General features: G+C 40.7%; 1 protein-coding gene across 14 annotated transcripts in view; it reads right to left on the bottom strand.

Annotated features, from left to right (window-relative positions):
• The window catches only part of Zc3h14 (zinc finger CCCH type containing 14), a 37728-nt gene that overhangs the window by 2293 nt on the left and 15487 nt on the right, over window positions 1-19948 (bottom strand). For 4 of the 14 annotated variants that reach the window (NM_001434217.1, NM_001434218.1, NM_001033951.2 and 1 more), the window contains 6 exons: window positions 19586-19741; window positions 11044-11118; window positions 5843-6002; window positions 4852-5084; window positions 1628-1748; window positions 234-370 (listed from right to left, as the gene is read on the bottom strand). In NM_001434217.1, the coding sequence (NP_001421146.1) occupies window positions 234-370; window positions 1628-1748; window positions 4852-5084; window positions 5843-6002; window positions 11044-11118; window positions 19586-19741 (882 nt within the window). Of the gene's footprint in view, window positions 1-233; window positions 371-1627; window positions 1749-4851; window positions 5085-5842; window positions 6003-11043; window positions 11119-13753; window positions 14389-19585; window positions 19742-19948 lie in introns of those variants that run through there. The other 10 variants (NM_138920.2, NM_001434219.1, XM_087552244.1 and 7 more) reach the window with 5 other exon arrangements.

Genomic DNA, 19948 nt, shown 5'->3' with positions numbered 1-19948 from the left:
ATCTATTTGGCAACATCATTTTTTAATGCAGTCTACTGGCATTTGTAAAGAGGTCAGGACCATTTAATTCAGAACAAGTTTTATCAGTGAAGATAAAATATAGCACAGTTCTGTAAGGCAATTTGTTCTTTAAATGCTAAAATCATTTCTAAAACTATTGTTGTTTCATAGAGTCAGAAAATGTCATGTTCTAAGTTTTTGACCCAGTTACAAGAGTGCACAAAGTTACTAACCTGGTTTTGGAGTCAGTACTGGACCTCTTCTACTCATGTGAGTGAAGGGACAATCTGCTTTAGTACACTTTGCGTCATATTTACAATTTGGATGCACAAACAAACATTTCTCAGCAAATTTACAGTTGGGAAAGGCTCTACAAAACAAAGACAGTCATTTAGATTTAGCATCTCAATGACTAGTAGGGTTTTTTTGTTTGTTTGTTTGTTTTGCTTTTGTTTTATGTTTTTTCTTTTGAGAGGGATGTCACAAACAACATGCATGGCTGGAAAGATAGCTCAGGTTTTACAAGCACTTGCTGCTCTTCTAGAGGACCTGAGTTCAGTACACGGTGTGGCTACTATTAACTGCCTGCACCTCCAGCTTCAGGGGATTGATTCAATGCCCTCTACTGGCCTCTGTAGGCACCTACACACATGTGCCATCTAGTCTGCCTGTCTCTCATACACACACAGTAGTAGTAATGGACTAGGATCATAGTTCCCTGACACATATGAAACTCGGGCTTCAGTCCTCAGTGGTGGGGATGAGGAGTAGGGCGGGGGCATTTGTTACATGAAGCTAAATACCAAAAGAGAACACAAATGTATTTCAGATCTGAAGGAAGTCTAACATGTTGCAACTCAAGGCAAGACATTATAAATTAGACTGAATCATTCTAGTTTAACAGAATGTCAAAATTGATGATAATCCTAGATTTCACTTTTCTTCCTTTTATAATTTTGTGTGTGTGCACTGATGCTTTGCTTGCATGTATGTCTGCGTGAGGATGTTCAAGTCCCTGGAACTGGAGTCAGTTGTGGGAACTGCAATGCGGGTACTGGAAATTGTACCTGGGTGCCCTGGAAAAGCAGACAGTGCTCAACCACTGACTCATAGCTCCAAATGTCCAAATTTTAAATTTTAAAACAATAAGCATATTTCATGATCTAGGCACTATACTGTAAGATTCATACTTATAGTTTTTACATATTTAATTATGCTACTACATGTACTTATAGTGAAAACATGGATATAGTCCAGTCATAGAACCAACAAAACAAGACACCCAAAAATGATCTCACAAAATTCACTACATTAAATCAAACAGTTGGTAAGGAAAACTAACCCACATCTAGAATATTTTTCCATTACTCACATAACTCAATTTATTTCCAATCTAAATAAAATAGATATCTGTGAACAAACATATACTAACTGTATAGTTACAACATATGATGTGCCAAGGGACCCAGATATTTCAGGATCAAAGAGCTCCAGGCACGGTTATGTATCAACTATCGTGTTTACTGATAAAACCTCTCTACAGCCACCGCTGTAGAGAGAGAGTTGTAGGAGAGGTTGTCAGATGTAGAGACTGCTATGGAAATAACCACTGGATATTGTTACTCACTTGCAAGGTGAAATGGGGTGATGGTACACACACTCATCCCCATTTTTACAAGCAGGCCAGTACTTGCAGCGCTCCAGGAGTTTTTCTGGTTTCTGTGCCACACTCAGGTCAGTCATCTCGGCTTCAAAGAGGAATTAAGACCATTTTGTTCATTAAGATTTCAGTACAAGGTCTATTCAATAATCTGCCCCGAACCCGAGTCTCAAAATTTTATATTCTTTAATGTTTGTAGCCCTGCAAAATAACACCAAATAATATATGGCCAATCCTAGTAATGGAACCTAAAGGATAGCAGAAAGAAGACCAGAGTTGTCATAAAGCCCCAAGTAAATTTCAGTCTCACTTCAGAACTGAAATACAAAAGTGAAAGATGCCAAATTTAAAAATGAAGCTGAAAATACAGCTGATAAAGAATGTGAGTAATTTTTATGTTCCAGCCAAAAGACAAGTGTTCAAATAAGAAAGGATTCCTAATCGTTAAAGTATAGTAAAGGTCTGGGCACTAAACTCACCTTGACATCTAAGGGGAAAACAGATTTATATCAGATGGGCCAGCAAATGACACTGCCTATGGGCTTGGGAATGGGGGTAGAATAATAGAGAAGGTTTTGTAGCAACAAGACTGAAGTCTGGTTGAGTGAAAGACGCTGCGTGACAGAAGTAGACAAGACTGGGACTATGACCTGGAAATAAGCCTCACCCATGGAGTTCACTGTCTGCACTCAGTATGTCCAATCACAATGCTAAGTACTGTTACACAGGAGAATGGGGACCTCTAACCTTTCCTATGACATCTACATGAAACTAATCTATGCCAAATAAAGTTATACGTGAAGGCCATAATCCAATGCCTTTTGATCTGAGACAGATTGGTAGGTTTCACTGTTTATGAAGCCAACCTTCACTTGGCTATACACAGCAAGGTGTCCAAGCTCTGGTAAGTCAGATCTGGCTTTGCATATTAATAGCTCATCTAGACATCTTGGGCAAAAATCTAACATCCCTGAAACTCACCTTGTTCAGAATCGGATTATATAAAGAAGGCAATGTTTGTGCTCTAGTGACCCAATGTCTGCCCTCCATACAGGAGAGCTGGCACAAAGAGCATCATGTGGGGCACACAGGAACCTCAGTAATGGCCATGGTATGTATGCCTGATACAAATTCCTATGCTACTTTAAAAGAGCAGGACTAGCAGTCAGTCCAGCAGTGAATGCTTACTCTGAATCCAAAAGGCTTGGTCTCCTATGCAACAAAATAAGAAAAATAAAAAGTAACTTATTTTAGATGTAGAATGTAAAAGTTCCTTGAAAATTTCTAAAGAAAACCCAACAGCATTGGGAGGGGAACCTTGCACACTCACTCTTAGCAGATCTTTGTCCCATCACTATAGAGGAAACTGCCCCACTGCTGCATATACAAGACTGACATACACATCATTACCTAGAACAAAAAAGGACTGGATTCCAAACAGCAATGCAGCCAGAAAAATGAAGTGGCTGCTCAAAATAATATTATTATTAATAATGAAGAATATGTTACAAGGCAACTTTCTCTTAGTGAAAAACACGTGAAACAATATATAGTCATGGCTCCTGTTTTCCTATGCTGACATTTTACTTCATATATGATAAAACTCTTCAAATATGAATTTCCAGAGGCAAATTCAATTTGTATTGAAAGCTGTATCGTGCTGCCATATGATGTTCAGTAGAGGTGTGTTAACGTAGATCCTCAAACACCACCACCAAATAACCGACCCAAAGATGAGAAACTTCAACTCCCTGCTTGCACTAGGCGAAGACACCTTCCAGGATGTGTACAGCAGCATGTTCTCACTGCTACAGAGTTCAGCCCCACTCCTAGAAGTGCTCTACTTGTCCCAGCCGTCTCCACAGTGGCCACATTACTCACAAAATAGGCATAACCATGACTGGCATGTTACCCAGTCACTGCTTCTTCCCATATACCAACAAGGCCTAGCGTGGAAACTTACCTTTAAATGGAAATGGGTCTTACCAGAGCTGAGTGTTAAGCTATCAGACTGACTACTGAGAGCAGTGACACCAAGCTTTCCTAATTTTAGACAAAGCATGCCGAGTTAGGAAATGTGTACGCCTATTGCAGTTTTTACCTTAAAACTTTTGCTTTACCTAAGGTCACAACTGCAACTCCTTCCACAACCAAGACTATATATCCCCATGGTAGACTCAAAGCAGGAAGAGCCTTTCACAAGTGTTTCTTGCTCATGGACTCATCCATTCTAGTTTACTATATTTTTAGTGGATAAAGAAAAATTTATCAATGTATTTTTTAAGTCTCTGCAAAGAAAATGATTACTTAGGAAACATTTGAAAATTTACTGTTTTTTCCTTGAATCTGTTCATTATTAAAAGTTGGTAATTAACTCTCTTGCTTAGGAGAGAGTTAATTACCATCTAAATTGGAAATGAAAAGTATTGGTGGAGCTGGAGAGATGGCTCAATGGCTGTGAGTACTGGCTGCTCTGGCAGAGGACCCAGGTTCGGTTCCCAGCACCCATGTGGTAGCTCAGAGCTTCATGTAACTGTATCTGCAGGGGATCTGACACAGCAGCAGGCACGTGTGCACTGCTACACATTCACATATGCAGGCAAAATGCTCACATAAATATAAATAAAAAAATGAAAATAAAGGACCAGTGGTCACCCCAGCACTGGTGTCTGTGAGGTGAGGAGCAGTGGAAACACAACTGGCTCCTAAGGCAGGCACTATGTGAACTGAGTTCCTCTGAGCACTTCTCAGCATGAAATGCCACATGAGGTCTCTCTGATACTTCCAAAGTGTCCTGCCAAACTAGGTAAGAAATCCCTTCCAAGGAGATCCTACTACGGTATGAGAAACACCAAAATCAAAACCCATTTTCTCTCAAGTTAACTATGAGAGGTTGTCGCTGGTAAATGCATGAAGAATGATAGTTCATCCTTTGGCAACACAATAAAAAAGGTATTTTGCATCACACTAACTGGACTTCACTTTAGCACTAGCATCACAGAATACCCTGTGAAACAAGCACAGAGAGAGGATGAAATTGAACTGGTGGCTTTGTATGACAGAAGAAAACAGGCTACTAGACAGAAATATAAGTGAGGCCTCAAACCAATATTCACTCAAGATATCACAGGCCAAGACTCTGTTCTCAAGGACAGTGGACTGAGAAGGCAGAGTCTGAGCTCTCAACACACCGTTGGAAAAGCTACCATCTGGGTCCTCAAGCTGCCTGCTCAGCAAATGCAACTGCTGTGGGTGGAGGAGGCCTCTGAGTCCCTTGTTTGAGGCTGAAGTTTGGTTTACGGGTTTCATTCCTTCAAAGCACATCTCCTCCTCTTGATCTGACATGTATCCTGGGGGGCTGGGGACACCATCCAGCGTCACTATAAACTTGGGACTTGCAGGTTTATCTGGTTGTACAAGATCTCTGCCAGACAGATAAAAAATACCATAGAATTAGGGAAACACACACAAGATGCTGAACCTCCTAAAGTCCTCCTCAGCAGAACTGTTCCTCCTTTGCTTTGCACTGGGCTCACTAAGAGGCTTAGAATGACGTCCTGCTACAGCATGCATAGACTCCTAGTACACAACGGCCATGGCCAGCAATTGCAGCAGCATCACAGTGACCTTCTAGCCTTGACTTACTGATAATGACAATATCCTCTCAACTTAGACTCTCCATTGTCCATTCGATCCTTATAAGATCAACATGGAAATAAACCAAAACAAACCAAAACAAACCACAGAACAATTAGAATGAGTGCTCAGAGCATCCTGGCCAGCACCTTTATTTTTACATAATTTTATCATCTGTACACGTTTCTTTGCTGAACACTCTGTTTTCTTAGGAAGGAACCACACAAGCCTTAGCTCTTAACACCTTGCAGAAGGATTTCCTGATTTGGGTTACCCAGCTTTTAAAGTTCAATTCTTTGGGTGTACCTTTAAAACACAACAGAACACTACACCCCTTTTATCAATGTAATTAAATTATACTCAGCTTATATTTCTATTTAATGCATTTCTGAATAAAAAAGATGAACTCGAATTTCTGAGAGCTGAATTTGGCTAACTATTGATGGCCTAGCAGTGAGAGAGCTAGGGACAGGGAAGCTGGGAGCTAAGAGCTGACCTGCACTACAGTCACACACAGTAGCTACACAAGAAAAAGAAACCATCTACCGTGTCTGCATAAGGTGTCCTGAAAGGACCCGAAGGGCATCTGCAGTCTTCATCCCCGAATCCTGGTTTGGTGTCACTACTATTTCCTCAGACAGCTTTGGCTTCTTCAGAATAAATGATCTTGTGTCTGCATGGACCATGGATTCCATGTCATAGTAATCTGAGCCAAAAAAATTGGCCATAAATGTTTACTTCTGAATATACCTTTTATTCTCAAAATCATACAAGTGAGAAGAATGTCAATCCTTTATATAATTATAACTACTTTTAAAGAAAATCATTACTAATTCTACTCAGGGATAGTAATTCTATTTGTAATTCTATTCCAAACACCTCTTCAGAGATGTCCTTTCCTCAAGTGGTATATTACAAATGCCTTCCTTTGCCTACAGCAGAGAAGGGTTTTCCTATATCACATCTGTTGGAATATTAAAACACAGTAAAAGGACAACAATTACTTTTTTTTTTTCAAAATCAGAAAGAATTTAAGAATCTTAATGTTTGCTAAAATTATGATTCAAAAACTGTTGAATTACTTTTCTGAAATGAGTTCTGTTCATTTTTCACAGTAATACTTATAGGAAACACTGCCTATTAAGAATTCAGTCAGCATGATTTCTAACCAGGTATACACAGAAAACTATTTTGAAAGGGAATTTTAAGACGAAAGTGTCACTAACCTTCAATGCAAGCCACCACAAGCTCAAGACGTCTACAGCATCTACAGGCTGTCTACTTCACAAAATGTAACAAGAACTGAGCTCCGAGTGGTTATGACAACCTATCCGTATGCGAACAACTGATAGAAGTTAACTGTTTCTTTTAAAGCCAACAAATAAATAGACCAGAATTCAGGCTATTAATTCACTGATATTTACTGTGCAACTAAGGACTGTGCTGGGTACACAGATAAAAGGAAAAGAAAATTAGACACATACAATTCTAAAAAAGCAAGGCCCAGAAAGGGAATGAAGAGGTGCTGGTGGAATACAGGTACCTTCTCCAGCTGAAATGTCAGCTGAAGTCAAATATGTAAAATGAGTGCTAAAGGAATTCCTAAGAGGAGAGCAGAGAGTCAGAGAGCCAATGTAGGCAAAGAAAACACAGGGAGCAAGGAAGGAGACGTCACAGAACATTGAGAAAAGGTGAGAAATGAGGAATGGCTCAAAAGATGCATGTGATGATATGACAGGGAATGGTGAGAAAGACCAAAAAAATGAAGGATGGATCACATGCCTAAATATTTTGGATTCTGGTCTAGAAATCGTTAAGAGATTCCTAAGAAGGGTAGAAACACAATCAACAGGTTTCTAGAAAAACAAAATTAAAACATCTTCCTCCCATGCTGGGTGTGGTTATAACACCTTTAATCCCAGCACTCGGGATAGAGGCCGAGATGTTTAAATCCAAGAATACCCTGATCTACGAAGTTGAGTCCCAGGTCAGCCAGGCCTACAAAGTAAGACCTCCTCTCAAATAAGTTAATAAAAATATAATTTCTTCCCTTCATCCCTCTGACACACGAGAAAGGAAAAGTACATGCTCTACACTCCCATCAACCACCAGAGCTCCACAGGGGGCCGCTACAACCACAGGCAGGGAAGGCAAACTAGAGAGGAAAGAGGTGAAGTACAAAGTCCAGGGAGGGGCAACCAATAGGAAATTTTCAACTTTAGATTTATTTAGTTTGAAAACCTTTAGAAGGAAGGATTTGAAAATTTGACATCTGGTAAGAAGAGAGGTAAAAGCACAAGGATTAGGGACAGCTCAGTGCTTATTTGACTTCCTGTTTATTTTGAAGTCACCGAATTTCATTTACAGTTTGCACTGGAACTCACATACACACACTTTAACTGTCATCTACTGCTGCTGGACAGCCCGGGCTCCCAACCCCCCAAACCACACCCCAGAAAAAAGCTGACTCAGTTTTCTTCCCATGTCCTGAAAGCTCTTCAATGACTGAGTACCTAGCTACCTAGAACAGAGCCCAGAATTTGGTCTAAGAAATGCTGCATTCCCTCCTAGCACTCTAAACTTTCTGGGACATAGCTACTCTCTCTAGTTCATACCATGGCAAGGCACAGAACAGACAAAAATAATGTTGACAGGAAAACACAGGTAAAGCTAGCCATTTAGGGAGCAGCCAGGAAGAAAGGTTGGAAAAGGAGAATGAAAGGCAATGAGAACAAAAGGATAAAAGGCTGAAAGAACCACAGGATGAAACTGTCACAGGCTCCCAAGTTTAGGGAAAGGTGTACCGAGTCCAGGTTTCAGGCCAGGGAGATTGCTCAGTGGCTGGAGTGCTTGCTAGCTTGGATACCCAGAACCCATGTATGTATCCAGTGCGACTGGTGATCCACGAAGATAGGAATCCCAGAGTACAACTAGCCGTATTAGCAAGCTCTGGGTTTAACTGAAACCCTGCCTCAATGAGTAGTGTGATGGTTTGCATATGCTTGGCCCAGTGAGTGGCACTATTAGAAGGTGTGGCCTTGTTGACCCTCCTCCTAGCTGCCTGAGGATGTGAGTCTGCTCCTGGCTTCCTTCAGGTGAAGGTGTAGAACTCAGCTGCTCCTGCCATGCTCCCGCCATGATGATGATGGGCTGAACCTCTGAACCTGTAAGCCAGCCCCAGTGAAGTGTTGTCCTTTATAAAACTTACATTGGTCTTGGTGTCTACGCACAGCAATAACACCCTAAGTAAGGTGGAAGAATGAGGGAAGATGATTCCTAACATCAACTTTAAGCCTCCACATGCGCATGCAAACACACACACACACACACACACACACACACACACACACACACACACACACACACACGCGCGCGCGCGCGCGCGCGCATGCGCGTGCCACATGCATGCCACACAAACACAGACAGAAAAAGAAACTAGAAGTATGTACCTATATATACCCTAGTCTACATGCCTACCTCAGCTTAGTTATAGTCCTAAGTGACAGGGAATCCCTGCATAGAGGGGAGTAGTAATAGTTTGTCTGGGTAGAGACCTGGGCTGAGCTCAAGCACTCACTTTCTCGATATTTCTGAAGCCATTAAAAAAATGGCAATGAAGGTTTTGCTTTTTAAACAAAAAGGTGTATGTCCATAAGGAAAACAATTGCAAAGGAACAATCATGTTTTCAAAGTAAAAAAGCAAAAACAGGTGCAGAAACTGATTCTAAGACAATAACAAAGCAATCTAATTTAGACTACAATATTCTCCAAAGATTGAGGACCAGCAACAGAGGGACCTTGGGAAGAGCTTTAAAAACAAGCCATGCTACCGGACTTACTTCAAAAGTAATTTCTGAAGCCTAAGTCCATGTGCCCATTTTCTCTGTTTGGAATCTTACCACACCCACTCCCTATCACTGCAGTGAAGACTTGAAAATGACCAGGTATGTATTCTCTTGTCCATCACTGCTGGAGATTCAGAGATAAGCCATCCAGTTCTATAACCAACAGCAGTGCTCTGAAAACCTTTACCCATGTTATAGATTCTGTCCCTTGGAAAGGGAGGCTTTAGACTCAGTAAGTTGCAAAAATGCCAGCAATGCTCACATAATTCTATAGGCAAACACTGTATAAGAAGTAATGGGGATTAATTCCTGCACGGCCCTCCTACGGACCCAGCTATCTGAGCTCTGACAACCAAGACCGTTTGGAAGACCTTTATTGGCACAGATGACCAGACTAAGGATACTTAACTGGCATTAATACTCAGGGTGCCCCCATAGACTGACAAACCGTTCTCCACACAGAACCCATAACAAAAGATAAAAGTCCAATCACACATGTCCTAAATCAGGAATCCAGAATATCACTCAACGTTTTACTGATCCTCTTTTAAAACAGATAATCAAGGAACGGAAAATCACTATCATAAAAGTCAAAACCAACAGCTCAGAGAAAATAAGACCAAGGGAAAAGGAAAATGTCAAAACCACTTTTGACATCCTCAAAGAAAATAAAAAATTATTACACACATGAAACAAAATCAGTATGTTAAAAAAAAATCAAAGGAACATGAAGAAAGATTGTTCTCAGAAATAAAAAATCTGACAGAATAAAGACTGTGCTCACTCATAAGCCTCAAAAGAACTACTTAATGCTTCAAGTGACCTGGGAATGAAGGTAAAAACAGGAACAGAAAAAGAATGCACCACAGCTGATGAAGTGGGTACAAGGCACAGACTTCGGCACTACCCTTGGCTGTACACAAGGCTGCAGCGTCTTAACACTCAATAGGCAGAAGGCAGGAGGAGCAACACCATCCCATTCAGATGGGTAGGACCTAGGCTATAGACAGAGGCCAACCTTTGAGAACAAAAGCACATGCTGAGACAGAGAACTAGGGAGACACTGACTGTGGAGTTGGAGGGGTGGATGATTTAGGAGGCAGAAAGCAGAGACAGAAGTCAAGGACCAGAGCTTCCAACAAAGGGCAGATTCCTGGGAAACAAAAGAATAGAAGTGTTAGGTAGGGTGGCACATACTAGTAATCCCAGCACTTGGATGAGAAAACAGATGGACAGCAAGTTGGAGGTCAGCTTGAGCCCACAGAATAAAACTGTCAAAAAAAAAAAAAGTTTCAGGTATCCAAATTGTTTCCTGAATTTACTGAATGTGGACTGGCAGAGATTTGGGGAACCAAAGACACAGATAAAAATAAGTACCCCACTCCAGGCCTGAGGCAGCCTGTGTAACTAACGTGTATGTGGGTTGTGCAGAACACTTCAGAGAAGCTTTAGAACAAGTGGTTAGTGGTCCCTGAGAGTAAGATTGTAAAGTGAGGCCAATACACTGGGTAGGCTGAACTGGTGCTGAGGGGATGCTGAAGGTGCTCTGGAAATAGAGCAGAGACAGGAGAAGGTGAGCTAGGGACACAAGCTTCCATGACCGGTCATGAGCAACATAGGGTAAAGGTGGAATAGGGACTCTAGGTGCTCACAGCAGGAAAGTGAACAGCTAAAAGCCAAGGAGGAAAGGATGGGGAAAAGACAGCTTATGAATGAGGTGAGACCACCATACATGAAGGAAATGCAGATCTTACATCCTGGCCCTAAAGTATTTCTCTCCATCTAATTGTGTTGCCTTAGGGCAGGATCTAAGAGACACAGCACAGCACACCAAATGAGGTAAGGAATGGGAATGACAACAGAAGACGGCCACATTTCGGTGATAAGGGAAACACTACCCACCTTGACTCAGCTCCATTGTGTCTACCGTTACTGGATCAATTTGCAGTCGGGATAACAATTGCCTCTGTTGAGTTCCTAGAATGTAAGTTTTAAAACTTCACTAAGCTTTATACAAATATTGACATTTGTTTTACAGAAATAAACCTATGAACTTATTTGACATTCTTACAAATGAAGCTTCTGTAACATAATATGCTATTTCTATGGTCTTCTCGTCTATCTCTTCTGTTAAACAAAATGCTGGGTTTTTGTTAAATCAAAAATGGCAACAAAGTCCCTCCTGGTTCCCACATGTGAGGCAGCCAGTCTTCTTGGATTGAAGAAAATGCAGCAGAAATAAAAGGAAAGCGTGAATAAACAGGAGCTGGTCCTTTAGATGATGACAACTGACTACACAGCAGGCATGGAGTCTCTTCCTCAACTCTTAGCACTACTACTTAGCCCACACTGCTTCCCTTTCCCCACAACCTCCCAACCTTTGGAAATAGCAAAACACATGAGAATTTAAACCAAAACCAAAATATACTCCATAATTACCCTATCATGAAATTCCTGAAAAAAAAAAATGGCTTGAACAAATGCAAACAAGGGACCATGCATGACATTCAGAATTCTGCAACCAGAGCCTTACAGGCTACACATCAGCTTGCCCACGAGCTTCATAATAACGCTCAGCTGCTCAGCAGCAGCTCACTGTATCCCGTCATAATGTAGCTACCTCAGTTTCTCAAAGTAGACTCTTTGCCCAACGATGACATCACCTAAGGAGAATGTCCTGTCACCAAGTGACATGGTGCAAATGTAAATCAATGGCTCTCAACCTTCCTAAGGCTGTGGCCCTTTAATACAGTTCATGTTGTGGTGACCCTCAACTATAAAATTATTTTTGTTGCTACATCTCAAAGTGTAATTTTGCTACTTTTATGAACTGTAATATAAATATGTATTTTCTAATGGTCTTATATGACTCGAAAGGGTTGTTTGACCCTGAAAAGGGTCATGACCCACAGGTTGAGAACTGTTGATATAACCATTTAGATCTATAAATATCTATTTTTTAAGTTGACGGGGTACTTAAAATTCATTTCTAACATTCTGTTCATAATACAAACTCACACTACTATTCTCAAGCACTTGTTTAGAGGGTTTTAGCAGGTGGGCTCTATCAGGTAAGGCTGCTCAACTAAATATGCAGCCTTGGAAAAGATGCACAGTGGAGCAGTGAAGAAAGGTACACCTGCCTAGTAAGTAAAATGAGCTGAGTCAACCCTGGTGACCAACAGTGACAATGTCACAGCCATGTAGTCCTCACATTAGCATCATTCTAAAATTATTTTTTAACATTTATTTTTTATTTTCCATGTTTTGAAGCACTTAAGTTCACTGTATGTGTGCCTGATACCCATAGAGGCCAAGAGATGGTGTCAGACCCCTGGAACTGGAGCTACACACAGTTGCAAGCTGGGAGTTGAAGCCAGGTCTTCTTGAAGATCAGCCAGTGCTCTAAACCACAGTACCATCTCTTGAGCCCCATACTAATATTAATATCCATATGGTAAAACAAAACCCAATGAACTGATTGTCTATCCTTCCAAACTACTTAAATTATGAAAAGGCATGTCACATTTTACTGTAACTGTAATTCCCACTGTGCTTAATCACAGGTATTTAGTACCTAATTTCTAATTTAGAACAAAAGCATCAAACTACAGTATGTGGAGATGGAACTGGTATGGGTCCAAATACTGAAATCTCGGTAAGTCACCTGCTTGCTAGTCTTAGGGTATCTAGTATATGTGGCTCCGCAAGGACAGGCTTTGCTTACACAACGCAAACAAGATGGTGAGGCCTTGCCAAGTACATCATTGAAAGACTTAAAAGGTATACCAAGGTTAACATTTCACCAGCTCTTCTTTTCAAGGTATTTTTGTTCTCCAGACAGATGCGCAAAAATTCCTTTGACAATTACCATGGCAAAAATAATCATGGAGAATAGACCTTAAATCAGAGATCTGCTTTAAGCTATATTTCTGTTGGTCAACATACTAACATGTTATAAGTTACAGAACCAGTGATAAAACTGAAGTTTTACAGCAGAATACCACCACAGAAGTACTTGAAAGAGAATCATTTCCTCTCAAGTTTATCTCAAAGCCCATCCATTTTTTTTTTTTTTTCAAATCATCATCCTAAGCCAGGAACGGTGTGGCATTGAGAGGATGAGGCAGAAGGATCACACATATGAAACCATCAAGGGTTAACTTAACCAAACTCTAACCCAAAACAAAATACCCTGTTACCCCTCTGTTTTTGGAGACAGAGTCTCATTATGTAGGCCTTGCTAGCCTGGAACTCTGTTACATGGATCAGTTTAACTTTGGACTCACAGAGCTCTACCTGTGTCTACCTCCTGAGTGCTGCTGATATTAAAGATGTGCCAACACAGCTGGTTCCCCAAAAAATTGTTAAGAGGGTTTTAACTGGTTGAGTTCTTGCCTAGCCTAGCATGTGAGACGTACTACATTCAGTCTCCTATACCTTAAAACAATCAAAATACATTAGAGCTCTGCCAAAACTCTAGACCCAGGTTCAACTGTACAGAGTCCCAAGCAAGGAAAGCCACAGCTTCCTTGTCTACGCTGAGCTGCCTTTACACCACAGCTAGTCACTGTGTGCAAAGTTCAAAGGATCAGCCCCTAAAACAGTTTACCTTTCTCAACATTGGTTAGGAAGCCAATTATTTTTACATCAGTAGTCTTTGACTGCGACTCAAACTCTATTCTCTCTTCAAAATCTTCCAACTGTCTGCTGCATTCAGATGTTGATGTTAAATATTCATTCATTTTAACCTCTAAAGATGAAATTTTTGCTTCATTTTGGGACACTCTAACATTCAAATCAAAAAGATTTGCTTCCACTGTCAAAATAGCTGCTTTCATTCCTTTAATTTCATTGATATCGGTTGCTATTTTCCTCAAAAGGTGGGAAATATTGTCCAGTTCATTTAGTGAACAAGAAGCCCTTGTCAGAGAGCCTAAGTCAGCTGGCTCTGGTGAGAGGAACACTGGTAGAGATGGCGATGAAAACCTTGAAGACATTTTCATAAAATTCCTGGCATTTTCATAGCCCGTTAAATTATCTCATCAAAAGTAAAAGCAATCTTCAATGTTGCCTTCAGAGTGCTAGTGACATTTTAAAACCTGTAACTAAAAAGATAAGGTGACACCATTCTAAAGTAAGAATTCATACTGTGAAAAGTTAGGCCCACCAGACCAATTTTCTCTTCTACAATTAAGAGCACTGAAACCACCACTTGGTCCTGTAAGTCCTACCTACTCAACAGCTTCTCTGCAAAGAAAACTCTATTATTACACAAAATAATCCTGACTTCTGATTGGCTGAGCAGAGGCACATGACACCCAGAGAACTTTCTATTATTTACTTCATGTGTTGGGAATCCCGAAGAGCTACTCCATAAACTAAGCAAGTATGTTCACCCTGTTGTCCACTAAGCTATAATTTTGGAGTTTCATATTATTTTGAGTTGCTTTATTTTAAATCTCATTCCTCTGATATTAGCAGATGATAGTCCTGCACTGGTCTTGTCTTTGCAGGGAGAAGGCAGAGAAGACGAATGGACTCATGATCATAGACAAATCTCTTAAAAAAACATTTACACAGTAACGAACTTCAGCTGCACTCATCTACAATGGTGTAGATTGGCAGTGTGGCTTAAGGGCAAAGTACCTGCCTGCAACAAAAGAGTGCGGTGGAGGACACAGGCCTTTCATCAGGTGGATCTGAGATCAAGGCCAGCCTGCTCTACTGGGTGAGTTCTAGGACAGCCAGGGCTATACAGAGAAACCCTGTCTATAACAACAACAAAACAAACAAATAAAAAAGCCCTGTGTGTATATTTATCTTTATAAATGTCCCTATCACCTATAAATTATTCCAATTCCTTAAATCTTAATTCAAATAGACGGTATACAAAACTCACAAGGCTTTGAATTCAAATATAATTTAAGATCACATAACAAACATTCATTCAGAGTCGATGTTAACAATAGCATATCCTCAATTAAGCACTGTCTGCAAATCAGTTGGTTCACCACAGGGCAGCAAACTACCCAGAAGACAAGACAACAGTGGTCTAACAGAACAAATCACATGGGACTCAACAGTATAGCAGATGACCCCTGCATTGCTTATGGTGTTCATGCCAACTTTACATGCAAAACTGAGAACCATCCAGAGTCCCATGGAAGATCCATCAACAGACAAAACTTGACTATAATGTTGAAGTAGGTAAGACTGTTGTTACACCTATTTACAGACCAGGAAATTAGGGCAAAGAAAGGTTTGTATCAGCTAGGAAGGGGCAAGGCTTGGATTTAATACTAACAACTTCATAATCACTATGTTACTGTGTTTGTTTCTATGTGTCCATTAAACAAAGCAGTTACAAAACTCCATGCAGTTTAATTACTGTTTTATACATATATGCATTATACACACAATACCACTTCAAATACCAATTGTTTGTAGATATGAAACTGCCTATAATACTACACTAATACAAAACATTTTGATGCTTACCTTCTAAATTGGTAAATGTGATTTTCCTTTCTCCAAAACTTAATACTCCTCTTTACTAATAATCTTCCACAATGCTTCCTGTCTAGTATAATGCACAACGAGTACAGGAGCACCTGTCTTATGATTTTTAATGGCTTCAGATCACTCAACTTTACATGGTGTGAGAGTGACACACTCAGAATACACTGTGCTGTGACCATTAACATAGGCTAGTGACAAGTATAAGATAACTCTTATTTGGGCAGCTGTAGCATCAAGACACAGATTTGAAAGCATCTGATCCCAAAAGTAGGCAGTCATTCCTGTGTGTTACCCTAAGCTACTCTGAGAAGAGACCTTCTGTCAGATAAGTCTGACCATCTAAAATTGAATAATGTTGCTATCTCAGCAGGTTACAAGCTAGGCTATTTTTGTTTTGGGTATGTAGGACTGATGCAGGTACTCTACTGAGATATAACCCCAGTAATTTCACTTTCTATTCTGAGATAATCTTAAATGGCCCAGGTAGGCCCTGAATTTGCACTTCTCTTACTTTAGCCTCTTAAGAATCTGGTATTATGCTCTTGCTCTTGCCTTCCTGCTCCTGCTCTGTCCTCTCATCCTTCCCCTCTCTCTCTCCATGTGCTCATGGCCAGCCTCTACTTCTCTACTCTCTCTTTTTCCCTGCCTTTCTCTGCCTCTACCACCCTCTTGACTCCCCTCCCCATGCCCTGAATAAACTCTAGTCTATACTTTACGGAAAAAAAAAAAAAAAAAAAAAAGAATCTGGTATTACAGGCATGCACCACCATGCCTGACATCGAGGTGGAATTTATGATTAACGTTTTCAAAAGACATGGGTTTAGCTAGGAATAGTGGCACACCTTTAATTCCAGCACTGGGTAGGCAGAGGCAGAAGCAGGTGGGATCTCTGAGAGTTTGAGGTCAGAAATGGTCTACATAATGAATCCCAAGACAGTCAGAGCTATATAGTGAGACCAGTATCGGGAAAACAAAAACAAAAGACATGGGTTTATTAGAATATAACCCCATCACAAATTTAACATTTGTATATGCACATATAGTTTTTCCTCTTGGAGAGACCATTAAAAAAAAAAAAAGCACACGAAAGTGAATAAATCTTAAAATATAGCACTGGTACGGCCACTCAGAGCCTGCCCCACATGTGGCCCATATGTATATATACAGCCACCAAAACTAGATAAGATTGATGAAGCTAAAAAAATGCATGCTGAAAGGGACCGGATATAGATCTCTCCTGAGAGACACATCCAGAGCATGTCCAATACAGAGGTCAATGCTAGCAGCAAACCACTGAACTGAGAACAGGACCCCCTTTGGGGGAATTAAGAGAAAGGACTGAAAGAGTTGAAGGAGCTTGCAACCCCATAAGAACAACAATGCCAACCAACCAGAGCTTCCAGGAGCTAAACCACTACCCAAAGACGATCCAGGGCTCCAACTGCATATATAGCAGAGAATAGCCTTGTTGGGGCACCAGTGGAAGGGGAAGCCCTTGGTCCTGCCAAGGTTGGACCCCCAGTGCAGGGGAATAGGGGGGGAGGGGGGAACTGTAAGGGGGATGTATGGGGGGAATACCCGTGTGGGGGAGGGGGAGGGGAGGGGGAGGGGGAGGGGATCGGGGCTTATGGACAGGAAACCGGGAAAGGGAATAACATTTGAAATGTAAGTAAAGAAATATATCTAATAAAAAATTAAAAAAATATATAGCACTGGTTTGCAAATTATTCAATGAAATATCAAAGAAAATATCGAGACTTCAGTTAAATTAGTAATATTTAAATTTTTATCCTATCACCCTTAAATTACTGTGTTAATACTATGTATGATATCATTTATACATAAGACACTCAGTGTACATACTCTAAAGTGACCACAAATATTGTGCACTTAAAATATCAATGATTTAAGGATAGGTAAGGTTTCGACAACCCCAGAAAAGCAGAAAATATACCAACAAATACTGGCTGCAGACACAAAAAGCCTTAAATGAACTTCCTAAGGACAGACTTAAAGTTTAATAATGGTTCAGTTTTCATCTATTTGATGGAGAAAAGGAATTTGGGGAGGGTTGAGAATGAAGATGTACAAGTACAAAAGAGACACACACACATAGGGGTCTAGGTGGAACAGAGTACTAGAGGGGAGTGACAAGAAGGTACCTGAAGAGACCAGGGAAGACACTGATGATTACTGAGAGTGTGATAGGGACCACCAGGGGGTTCTGAGTGGAGAAGGAGTCAGATTTCTGTTCAAAAGAATAAGAAATTGGGCTGGAGAGATGGCTCAGCAGTTAAGAGCACTGACTGCTCTTCCAGAGGTCCTGAATTCAATTTCCAGCAACCACAAGGTGGCTCACAACCATCTGTAATGGGATTCGTTGCCCTCTTCTGGTGTGTCTGAAGACAGTGACAGTGTATTCACATAAATAATTAAAGAAAGAATACAAAATTATCTAAATTTAATATTTAAAAAATGTAAAGAGAATGAGAAAGAAGGCAGGGTTTAAAGTACACCAATTTAGAAGGCCATTGTCCCAATAATCTAGGGAAGTGGCTTAGACCAGATCACAAACAGTGGCTTAGATTAGAAGGATAGTGGCAGAGGTAATTGGTGAATTCTCTATATTCTGAAGACAAAGACCAGGACAAAACTGTTTGCTGGTCATGGACTCATAATGCGGCTGTGGCTGAGTGCACAGGATTAATACAATCACCATCCTGAAACAACAGGGAGCAGTTCATAAGCCCACACTCATAGCTGAAGAGCTACTGACAGGTTAATGGTTTCTGAAGAAAGTCACTGGTAGGGCACCCACATCTATTAGTGGTGGAGATCTGACATCTTTTAGCATACCACAGCATGATCATAACTATTGGGCTACTGACAAGAAGAGGAAATAAGGACACAAAGGTGGGAGAGGCTGGGAGCTGGGTGTTGGATCTTGAAGAAGTTGGGGGAAGAAAGAGGAGTAAATACAAAAAAAAATACAGCCGACTGATCAGAGTCAGCACTGGTACTCTGCAATACAAGACGCTAATAAGCTATAAAGGCAGAGAAGGTATTTAAATGTATTTTCAACTTCCTGCCACTCTACAACTTACAATGGCTTTCCTGAGAGCAATGCAATCACAGATGAAGGACACCTGTTAAGGTGTAAAACAAGACAAGTCTAAACACAGAGCTGGGCCCGGGGATGCACACCTGTGACCTTAGCACTCAGAGGTGAGGGCAAAGCATGAGGGTAGCCAGATTCAAGCTCAGCCAAGGCTAAGCAGCTGCTTCAATTCCAACGTGAAATTGTGAAACTCTCTTTCAAAAACAAAATCCAAAGAAAGCAAAGCCACTTGACAGACAATAAAAACAAGAAGAGTAAAATTATCAAAAAATATGTCCCTACCAAGAAAAGTACAGATTTCCAAATAAATGATATATAAAAAAAAAACCCATCTACAAAATGACTGACGTGACTGATTAGCATTGTCATAGTGAGATTTTAGAAACTAATAGTAAAGGAGAACATACAAATTAAAACTTTTAGAAGGAGGATAAACCCAGACCATTTGCCAGGTTAGACAAAAATCACTCTAGTCAGATCAGCTCAGGAAAGAGTGAGCCATTGTAAGAAGTAGGCAAGCTAAGAGAAGAAAACAGGTAAACAAAACTGTGTAAGAACAAGGGGAACCCGTGTCTTTTTTTTAAAGCCCTGGAGGTGGGGGTGAGGCGAGCGGGATGGCTCGGCAGTCAGGAGCACTTGTGGTTTGACTCGAGATCAGTTCTCAGCATTCACATGGCAGCGCAACTGTCCCTGGGGCACCTCAGGCACGGCTTTCTTCACACTCTAACCAGTGCCCAGCACGATCTGTCTGAAAAGGGTTAGAACCCCGTGGGTAAGGTGTAAGATGAGATGCTTAGCTCTTACCTTCAATTTTTTCTGCATTATCTCCTTTTGCTTCCTCTTCTTTAACTGGGGGGCTTATTCTGGGGGCCCTGTTTTGCCCCTGGACCATTTCTGCGAGCACTTCTTCTTGAGAAGTTCGAGTTCTAGGAGCAACTGGAAGTGTCTGTTTCTGTGGAACTTTACATAAAGCAAAAGAAAGGAAATACACCCATGGTTACAATTCCATAACTCTGTGGTTAACATCACATGTTAAATACAAATCCCATCCTCGGGCTCAGTACACTTAAGATATTCAAAACAAAAGAACTACTGTTTTTCTTACAATGTTCTCAAGAAAGACCTTCAACTTATTTGCCTTACTTGTGTATAGGCAGCATCTAAAGC

The sequence above is a fragment of the Rattus norvegicus genome, chromosome 6, assembly GCF_021556685.1.
Source record: "Rattus norvegicus strain SHRSP/BbbUtx chromosome 6, alternate assembly SHRSP_T2T, whole genome shotgun sequence".
Classification (NCBI taxonomy): Eukaryota; Metazoa; Chordata; class Mammalia; order Rodentia; family Muridae; genus Rattus; species Rattus norvegicus.
This window is presented reverse-complemented; position numbering and strand designations above follow the sequence as displayed.